Source organism: Vicia villosa, linkage group LG1, assembly GCF_029867415.1.
Source record: "Vicia villosa cultivar HV-30 ecotype Madison, WI linkage group LG1, Vvil1.0, whole genome shotgun sequence".
Classification (NCBI taxonomy): Eukaryota; Viridiplantae; Streptophyta; class Magnoliopsida; order Fabales; family Fabaceae; genus Vicia; species Vicia villosa.
Genome location: NC_081180.1, coordinates 251,447,842 through 251,458,821, shown reverse-complemented (window position 1 = coordinate 251,458,821; position 10,980 = coordinate 251,447,842). Strand labels below are relative to the sequence as shown.

General features: G+C 33.0%; 1 protein-coding gene across 1 annotated transcript; it reads right to left on the bottom strand.

The window, feature by feature from the left end:
* Positions 1-3,856: 3,856 nt before the first annotated feature.
* On the bottom strand, positions 3,857-8,190 carry LOC131645179 (zinc finger transcription factor YY1-like). Its single transcript, XM_058915841.1, has 6 exons — positions 7,915-8,190; positions 7,608-7,666; positions 6,618-6,817; positions 5,716-5,805; positions 4,930-5,073; positions 3,857-4,674 (listed from the first exon to the last, which is right to left on the bottom strand). The coding sequence occupies exons 1-6, from the start codon at positions 7,998-8,000 to the stop codon at positions 4,144-4,146; spliced, it is 1,110 nt and encodes a 369-aa protein (XP_058771824.1). The 5' UTR covers positions 8,001-8,190; the 3' UTR covers positions 3,857-4,143.
* Positions 8,191-10,980: the final 2,790 nt, after the last annotated feature.

Here is a 10,980-nt window from a genome sequence, read left to right as displayed (position 1 = left end):
ACTTCGTGACTTGTATGCAATATAGCACACAAAAATCTTCTAAAATACCAAAATTTGCAAGTTCTGTTTGTTATTTCAATGTTTGGTACAAAAATTATTTTGTGCTTCTAATTGGTACATAATTGGTAAAAAACTGGTACAGACATATCCCGGTAGAAACCTATAATTAAAACATAAAATGTTATAAACATAACATATATTGGTATAAACATTAAAAACATGTATAAACAAACCATCAAAATTCAACAAGTATAAGCTAACAAATTTAACATTACAACTTTTTATTTAATTGCTACAACGGTAACATTACAATTTCTACAAAGGTAATATTGCATTTGTATTCGACTGGTACTAACTAAAATTACATTAATGGTTTAGTTCATTTGTTACAAAGTAACTTTAAAACAACTTGAACATTAAACCAGTCAATACAAAAAAATATATCTTCTAAATTTTCTTCCACTTCATAGTGTTTTTCAAAACCACTTCAAGTACTTAAGATTCTTGCTTTAGTGTCTCTATTGTGGCTCTTTATTTTTCAAAATTATGAAGATGCTCATCATTTTATTTTATTAACACTTTCAACCTCCTATTTGATTCATTATAAAATGATCATTCTCATCTTCCACTTCTTCATATAATCAATCAAAAGAAACCACGCCCTATTTGGATAGATGCATGTGTACCTCAACAAACCAAAATACAATGTTATAACCTAACATTTGTTTCCCAAAATTTTCCAGAAGCCAAAATGACTCAAAGTAGGGATACAATGTTACCTTAAAGTGGGGACATTCCCATAATTCTATTTCATAGTTGCTAACTGTTGTTGCCCTGCGAAGAACATCAATGTCTCCACAATGACAATTGAGTCTCCTCACGCATTGGAATTTAAGTACACTTTTGAATCATAACTTCCAAAACTTTTCCTTTCGCTATGAATGAAAAACGCTCATAACTCATTGTTTCCTTCGATTCAATATACAACTTTTTATATTTGAGATACGAGAATGATATCTATAGAGGTTTATGTCCTAAATTAATTTAGGGTTCATATGCGAGGATAAATTAGAAGATACTAAGAGAAAACGAAGAAGGGTGATGACAATGGTGCCAATTGAGATGTTATCCATGCAAAAATAGACACCGTTAGTGAGAAATATATAAAAATGACGTGTATGACACATTTGAAAAAAATAAATTATAAAATTAATATTTTTAAAAGTTAAGAGATTAAAATAGACTTTGAAATATAGATAAAAGATGAAAAGGGGATATTTAGTCAAAATTTTATCATTTAACATCCTTTGAGTTAGAGTGTTGGATTCTCCTTAGATTGTATCCACTTACATGATGTCCATAATTTTGATTGAAAACCATTATTATTTTAAAAACTTGAACAGAAAAAACATATAAATCATGGATAAAACAATTTATTATTGATATGATGCCATCAATTATGTTTTTATCTCTCTTCTTTTAATTTTTTTTCATTTTCAACATACAAATAATTTTTAACAAAATTATTATTATTATTTTTTGGAGCAAATAAAAAAATTTATTCCAAAAAGGTCAATATTACAAAAGCAGATCCAACGATCCAGGCTCAACAAACGGACAAAGGGACAAGAAAAACTAAAAACCTAATTAGATCAAGTTACATTTTTCATACAAAATCTAACTAACTTTCTATTGATCTCCGCATGCCAAAGCACATTTTGAATAATCTTCGTGCTTTGAAGCTCCTTAATCTTTCAATTTTGGAAGATAGCTTGATTTCTAATCATCCAAATAGAGTAGATAGTTTCAGCTAAGGCACACTTCAACAATTTAGCTTTGCTACCTTTGCCTCTTGAATTGACACTACACCATTGCAGCTCAGTATCCAATCTTTGAGGAACATGATTGTAATTCAACCAAGTAAGGACTTGACTCCAAACTCTATTAGTTTCATCGCATTCAAAAAATAGGTGGTTGCAAGTCTTATGATCCCCACAATACTTGCACTTACCATCTGATACAATCTCAAATTTACTCAATCTATCTTTGGTGGGTAATACATTTGACAAGCCATCCATAAGGTAAAAACAACTCTAGGTCTAGCTATGTTCCCAGAGAAAATGTTTCTCCAAAACACTTTGGATTTAGCACCCTACAACATCTTATACATCTCACGAGTCTCACACTTGCCTGAAGCTTGAAAATCCCTCCGAGTGGTCGACAACATAAAGGCTCATTTGTGCTTGAACATTACTTTAAGAATCCAAGAGTTATGCACTGTAGGTTGGAAGGTAGTCACATCTCTATTCTTGATGTAATACATGTGTATCCATCAGATCCACTACTTGTCTTCTTTGGCACACATATTCCATAACATTTTTCCAATAGTAGCTTTGTTCCAATCGGAGAGAGCAATAAGATTCCCACCATATGCGGAAATCGGGTCACAAATGTGAACCCATAAAATAAGAGCTTTCTTCGATTGGATATTTGTACCTATCCAGAGATACTTTCTGCAAATACTCTCAATATGTTTTATCTAGGGGTGGAAAACGGGCATGCCCGCCCCGTTTAGGCCCGCCCAGCAAAAGCCCGCGAAAAAATGGGGCAGGGCGGGCTTTTTTAAGAGTGCAGGTCTAAAACCTTGTCCCGCCCTGCAAAAAGGTGAGGGCGGGGCGGGAAAAGCCTGCGGGCATTCGACTTTTTAGGCGTAAAAATAGTAAAATTCTATAAAAAAAATAAATGCCCGCAAAAGCCCACATAAAAACGGGGCGGGGCGAGGCGGACACATTAAAGAGAGCGGGCCTAAAACCTTGCCCCGCCCCGTGAAAAAGTGCGGGTAAAACGGATTTTCCCCGCGGGCCGGGCCCGTTTTGCCACCCCTAGTTTTATCACTTTCTTGGGAAGAGGGGAAATTTACATCCAATAATTGGCAATTGCAGATAAAACACTTTTCACCAATTGTAGTATGTCGGCATAACATAGAAGTCTAGTGCTCCAATGGTTCAGCCTTTTCAACATCTTGTCAATCAATGGTTGGCACAAAGTAACTGAGAGTTTCCTAGTGGCTAGAGAAATTTCAAGATAGTAAAATTTACATTTGGGAATGCTAGCTTTAAGGCCAATTGCAACTAAGAAGTCCCTGAACTTGTTCATCATGAGGTTGACAGATTCCACATCACCTCTCAGAGAAGCAAATCATCCGCAAAACATAAATTTGTGATTTTTAACTTGTCACACTTTGGATGAAAATTGAAGTTGGGGATAAGATCAAGACCTTGAATGGTGCTATAAAGATATTTCATTATTATGACAAAAAGAATAGGTGAGATTGGATCATCTTGTCTCAATCCAATCTCACATTTTTGTATATATATATGGGTAAAAATATAATAAGGACATATATATATATATATATATATATATATATATATATATATATATATATATATATATATATATATATATATATATATATATATATATATATATATATATATATATATATATATATATATATATATATATATATATATATATATATGGGTAAAATTATATTTTTGTTAAAACAATAGGGGTATAAATGAAATAAAAAGTTACAAGCTAAAATCTACTTTAAATAGCTTTTGGAAAAAAAGCTAAAAGCTAGTAAAAAAGCTACAAACTAAAAGCTAAATGACAGTTACCAAACATAATTTTTTTGTTAATATGAACTGAAAAGCTAAAAGCTCTTTTTTTAGTGTTACTAAACAGACTTAACCACTCCAATGTAACAAAATTATTTTTGAAAAACTTAGATACTAACATGGTTAAAACTTGGAAAAAAAAGTTTAAAATGTATAACAGAGACACCATTCAATAATTAAAAATCAGGACCCTCCAAATCCTAGGAAAGCAGTTTACTTTTGGCCATACAAAAGTAGCATCATAAAATTTATTGGCACAAAAATATTACTTAACTTTTTATTATTAAATATAAATCCATTCTACTGATCACTCATTCTTCACATAACCAATGTATTATTATGTCAAGAAAAACTGAACGCATTTCTTGAAGCAAATAATAGAAAAAAAGAAAAAAAAAAATCTAATATTGTAAGATGGTAAAAATGAGAATGAATTCATAGAAGCCACAAGTAAATATCAGTCTTCATATTCTGTTTCTTCATCATCATCTTCGTTGTTTCCAGCATATCTCCAACCTTCTTCAACATTGTCCCGATCCTCCTCGGTTTCTTCGCTGTCCTCATCATAAGTTTCTTCTTTCACAGGCCAAGGTTTTTTAACCATGTTTATAGTGGGAGGAGTTGGATTAGACCCTTTTCGTTGGGGAACTTTGGAAGGAGGTGCTTTCACGTTTGGCTTGGGCCTACTCTGCTTCTGACTTTTACCATTAGACTGTTTTCCACCATAAGCATCTTGATCACTTGCTTCATCCATTTCATTGTTGACATTTTCGGTATTTTCATCAATGTGACCGGGATGCGCCCTCCTGAAATGCAGTCTAAGCTTGTAAACATGTATGTACGCTTTTTCACACCCATCATAAGGACATGCATATGGACGATCAGAGGATGCCGAGCCATATGCTGCCCCAGAAGGTTTAGGTGCTTTTGTTTGCTTTTCCGATTGTGGCGTAGCATACTTCGTCACCTCCATTGGTGTTGGTGTACCCTGCAATGAAATTGAAACTGTCAATCAAAAATTGCTTGAGGCGGTACTTCACATTCACGGCACTTATTCATACACATTAACTTCTTCCACAAGTGAATTTAGCAAGGACTTGACTCATAAACACACGACTACTTCCAAATTATAATTGTACAAACAAATGAGATCTCTGGACAGAAGCCAGGATGCATCTTCTGTTGCGAACACATTGAACACGTAATTGTATCACAGTCACACAAACAGGAAATATCAACCAACCTTTTCATGATGAGAAGTAATGTGATTCTTTAGCTTGTATTCATGAGCGTATCTCTTCCCACAATCAGGGTATGGGCAAATATGATAGTTCTCTTGTGAATGCGTCTTCATGTGAGACCTCAGGTTAAAATCCAAGGAGAAGGCCTGCATATTGGCACAAGCAAATCTTAGAGTTCACCCATGAATAATCAAATTAAAAACGAATCCGGACAACATGATACTAAAGTTATCTTCTCAGAGTACAAAGTTGACTTTTTGAAAATGATTCAATAACAACAATACCATAAAGAAGGTTTGAATAATTGTCTACATCTTGCCATATATATTGAGCTATGAACTAACTAAATGCCGGATTCATCCATGGGGCTGTTAAGCAAAAAGATTCATATTGAGAGACTCTTTTACTCACAAACCATGGTGAACATGGTAACAATGATTACAGTAATAATACAGTCATCCACCAAATTATATTTGGTGTACATTGCTTTGCTTCTAAATTAACAATTTTCCAAATCTGTTAATCATCATCTATATCAGCAGTCAAAGTAACCCACTACTGAATAGTCATTTTCCTCATTACCTGACGAACTATAGTGCTCAAATATTTGATCATTCCAATGGAGGAAAAAAATAGATCAGTAGCTAGGTTTATAGTCCACAATAACAAATATGTTATTGCTGATATTGAGGGTATGATGGAATATGCCAAACATGAAGCTTATTAAAAATATACAAACATGTAAACCTTAGAGATCAATAAACAAGAATAATGGATAGATGTATCACCTTACCACAGCCTTCATGAGGACACACAAAATCCCTCTCCCCTGTATGAATAAGGAAATGTCTTTTTAACTTTGAGCTGTCCAGAAATTTCTGCAACAGAAACAAAATACTCTAAGCATTTTCTAAAAAGACCTGACATTTGGCAAACTCAAGATCTGTAAATTGAGATATAGCATTAAATAGGAAAAACTTTTCTATGGAATTTAATGGAACATTTCATGAGGATCTATCTTGAGCAATTATGGGGTTACAATTTATAACCATACAACATAACATGCATACATGCGAGTGTAACTAAATAGACATGATATTAGGAAAATTGGAAACTAGACAGGAATAGAGGTGAGTATAAACACGGCATTATATAAATGAAAAAAAAAAAAAAAAGATTATTACGAAGCTTCAAACAAATTGTTAAGGGTACGCTTGGGACTTGGATATTTTTGGATTTTGGACAGGGCTGGCTTTTGAGGGCTAAATTGTAAATCTATATTTTGATATTTTTAAAAAGGGTAATGCTAACTTGGGTCCTAAGGACACATGTTAAGGATTCCTCCAAATAGTAATGTCTTGAAAAACAGAAAATTTTAAGAAATAGAATGCATAATCTCTAATACAAATGTTCTATTTTTAGTACACTAACAAATGCCCCAAGTGCACATGTTAGTATTTCCCTTTAAAAATTTGAAATAACATCATAAATGGTCATATAATAGTTCAATCATTCACACATAAGCCATTAAAAGATACATTTTATAGAGTCTTTTATTTAAAAAAGAAAAGTAAGCCCTTCATCCAAGCATCTAATTATCTACAACGAACCTAGTGTGTTACAACCGTACAGCCTAACATACATAATGTGCATTTGTGAGTGCGTGGATCTGAAGTAACAGATTCATTACCTTTCCACACCCTTCGTAATGGCAAACAAATTGCCTTTCTCCGTGGATGTGAGAATGCTTCCTCAAAGCACCCGCATCAATAAATGTCTTCCCGCAGCCTTCGTAGCTGCAAAGAAAAAGCACTTCAGTAGTTGGCTCGGGTTCTGGCTCAGGCGCTAAAGGTTCATTCTCCTTTTCTTTCAAGGCCTTTACGGCATCCTCTAAAGAAAACAAAACACATAGAATTGTTAACGCAGAACAATGAAAAATAATATCACATAAAATATCCTAGTCCCTAGGATGCAAACTTAACCTATAACCGCAAAAAATACATGCCATGTTCATATTTACATCAATACAACAGTTCAGAAATACATAATCACGTAGATGATTATAAAAGATAACTGGAAAGCAAGTTGCTATCAGAAACATATCAAACAATTGCTAAAGATTTTAAACTATAAACAAATGTGGAAATCAGCACTGTGAACAGATTATGCCAGGTGTGTGAGTATTTGAGATAGTTATTCCATTGTTTACTGTTCACATGAAATACGACAAGTCATAAACATAATACTAATAATGCCACACACAAGGTAATAGTTCGTTTTTACCAATTCATTCATACAGACTTATTATTATGAACCAACCATCATGAAATTACGGTCATAATGCATATACCAAAGTTATCATGGTATCTATTGTCTATTTTCCAATTAGATGCATTACATACAAAACATCAGAAACTAACATTATGACAGAGAGGAAAATTAAGGGTGTTTGATTCGTGCGAAACAAATTCAACTGATCTAAATCAACATTACGGTGTCTAATCAGAAGAAGTGAGGTCAATCACCGCCATTTGAAGTTTTAATTTTCTTTCATCATTTATGATTTACACAACTAGCTTTATCCTTTAACCGAATAAAAAGAGTATAACAGCATAAAATAAACCAGATAACTAACCAACTAGAAAAATTCAACCTTGTTAAACAGAAAAAAAGGACTAACCTGTTACCCATTTTAAGAGCATGCACTTCCCACCAGTTGCAACAACATCTTGGGGAACCCTGACAGTAAGTAACATTACTCTAATTATTCACATAATAACATATCAAATTCCAAATTTTAAGAAGAAACTCTCAATTCCAAATTTTATCTATCACTACATAAATCCAACAAATACCAATTCTCTCTATACGATACCACCAACACACACAAGTAAAAAATTGTACCGAAAAAGTAAAAGATGGTAACAAATTGAAGAAAAGAAACAAAATTGAGGAAATAAGAGTTGATGAAGGAAAGGGGATAGTACCATTGTTTCACCCATTTAACTGCAGGAGCTTTGGATTTGAGGAAGGGGCGTCTCTCGAAGAGACTGTGATTGAAGTGAGTTTCCATTGTTTACTCACGATTTGTTCGACCTCGATTGAAGAATTTTAGGGTTAGGGTTTGAAAGGGGTTCCGAATGAAAGAAATTAGGAAATTGTAGTTCGTTGGAAGATGAAGCTTGTTGGTTCCATTGCATGTCCATGTCGAATTCTTGCTTTTCTCTAAACGGACGGAGATCGAACCGAACCGGTCTAGACCGGACTCGATTTACAGATGTTGTAGACTGCTTTCAAGTATAGGCCCAATTAGACTTGGGCTAATAAGCCATTTGTATTCATGAATTGATTTTGTCATATTTAAAGGAAAATGTAAGTTCTATTACCACCTCTACAAATTTATTTTGTCGCGGACAATTAATAGAATGACGTAGAGTGTGTCTCTTAAGGTTCTGAGTTTGAATTCCGCTAGGTGCTGACAATCCTTGTGTTGGGACAGTTTATACTGAGTTTGAATTCTGTTAGGTGCTGACAATTCTTGTGTTGGAACAGTCTATACAGGGTTTTAGTCTAATTTTAAAGAGTAATGCTATATGTCACGAACCCAATTGGACGCGAATTTCACGAATGCTACTTTTTATATATTTTTCAATACTATTTTGACAATAGAACCACTACTTACTACTATCATGTACTAGTTTGTGTTTCAGTTTGTCACGTCAACTAAATATCATAATTTTAAATGCAGTTTTTGAACCATGTCATTGCTAACTCTCAAATTATATCATGTGAATTTTTTTCAAATTTGACACCTTGCATAAGTACTTCCACCATTTAGTGGCTCAAAATAATTCACAACTTTTTTTATTAAATACAATCCAATCATTTCATTATTTAATTACACTATTCATGCTCTTACGCTTTTCATTTTGGAAGGTAACCAAGTGTGAAAGTAAGAATGAGAGATAATAAGACATGATTGGAGAGAGAAGAGATAAACAAAAATTGGAGTCAGCACGTCATTCGCAATGTTTTCGTGATATTAATATTCGCGACATTAAGCATTTTCCAATTTTAAATAGGATACTGCTAGTAGCGCAGTGAGATTGGTCCTTTTGGATAAATCGACAAAATTTTAAAAAAAATAATAAAATGATGTATAATATATATTTTTAGAGATTAATTACTATATGCATTGTTAATGTAAAAGGTTTTACCATGTAAATTTATCATTATCATCCATTTGTATTACCTTATATGTAACTAAAATAAAGTGAAACTTCCTCCTACATTTACTCAACATCTATGATTAACTTTACACTGTCACGTATTTTAATTAAATTAATATTTTTGTTAAATTTGTTTTTAATTTTTATTATAAACATTTCAAACATGTTAAACACATCACTTTTGTTTTTATAAGATAGACAAAAGTATAGTCAAAATTGTTATTAATAATAAAATATTTTTGGTCAATGTGTCATCAAATTTGCATATGTCATAATATATTAAGTCTAGAGGGTTAGAGTTTCTAATTACTTATTTGAGTTGTTTGTTATATTAAATTGACCGTAAAAAGTGTTTTTATTTTAAATGACTTAAAAACTAATTTTCACATTCAACTTAGTTACTCGAATTTAAAATCACACAATTATTCACAAGAGAACGTATAGAATATCAAACAATTGATGTCAAATGAAGATTAAATTTGGTGACAAATTCAAGGTGGCAAGATTTAATGAAATATGTAATTTTAGATTAAGCAAATATTTGTTAAGAGTTTTTTTTTCTAAACAAGGTTTATAGAAGGTCTTGCATGAAACGAAAGAGGCAGCGACGGACATAGAGGACATTTATGGGTTAGCGTTGCAAAATAAGGTCGCATGATTGTGTAACGACCGCCACCCACTACATGTTTTATCGTAATAAAAGGATAGGGTAAGCGGAAAACCCTTAAAATAAAAAATATCTGGATAAGTAGGTAAATTAGACAAAGAAAAGGTGTTAGTCACCACACATCATTGATGAACAAAATGTTTGTGAATGAGTTACTATGTGGTCAGAAGATGCAAGAAGGATCTTATTTGTAACAACATAATCACCTATCTGATGAGGCTTGGGGTGAAGGTCGATGACGAAGACATGGAAATTCTATTATTAGGCTATTTATCAGGTTCTTACGATCGTTTGATGACCAATCTTACCTACGAGATAAACACGATCAACCTCGATGTAATTACCTACTAAACTCTTGTATCATTCTCAAATGATACATAATGTAGAATAAGGAACTCATTGTGAAGTTCTGTATGTGAAAAAAAGACCAATTGAGTCTAATAATGTTGCAATCAACCTCTGAAACAAGCAACTATATCATTTTATTAAGTGTAAAATCATGGAACTTCATAATAGGAATCTATTTTAGGATGTTCACAGTTGCAATATGGGTTTGTGTAAGTATTGGGAAACAATGTTGTTTTTGGTATAAGATTGGGAAACAAAAAAGTAAGGGAATTCTAACCTATGTGCATTATGATGTGTGGCGACATACCAACAAGCCCTCTATGGGTAGTTCCAAGTATTTTGTGACTTTTGCTAGGCATGGCAACGAGGCAGGTTGGGGGACGGTTTTTACCTCCCCTAAACTCAAACCTGAATCCTCAAACAATCCTCGTTCCCCGTCCCAAACCCAAACAGGATGAGGAATTAAAACCCAGACGGGTTTGGATTGGGTTCGGGTATCCCTGCCCCGCCACCATCCATTTAGTAAAATTAATTTTTTTAATAGAAATATTTACTTTTTCCACAATAAAATTACATTATAAATGATAAAGTAAAAAAATCTCACAAAATTCTATAAATATATTTCAAGTATTTTAAATAATAAATATAAATCAAATTATCAAAACATTTGACACATATTCAATATTCTAACTTATCAAAAATAATTAATAAAGTACATAATTAAATAAACAGGGCGGGTTTGGGGTGGGTACTAGGGGCCCCATTATCCGACCCGTCCTCATATTTTGTAATCGGAGAAAACCATAACC

Bases quoted from the DNA above. Each gene is read 5' to 3' on its own strand.
- LOC131645179 (XM_058915841.1), bottom strand. From the start codon at position 8,000: ATGGAAACTCACTTCAATCACAGTCTCTTCGAGAGACGCCCCTTCCTC. The intron at 5,074-5,715 runs GTGATACATCTA...GCCAATATGCAG, and splicing joins CTCATGAAGGCTGTGGTAAG to GCCTTCTCCTTGGATTTTAA. The intron at 4,675-4,929 runs GTTGGTTGATAT...ATTTCATTGCAG, and splicing joins TTACTTCTCATCATGAAAAG to GGTACACCAACACCAATGGA.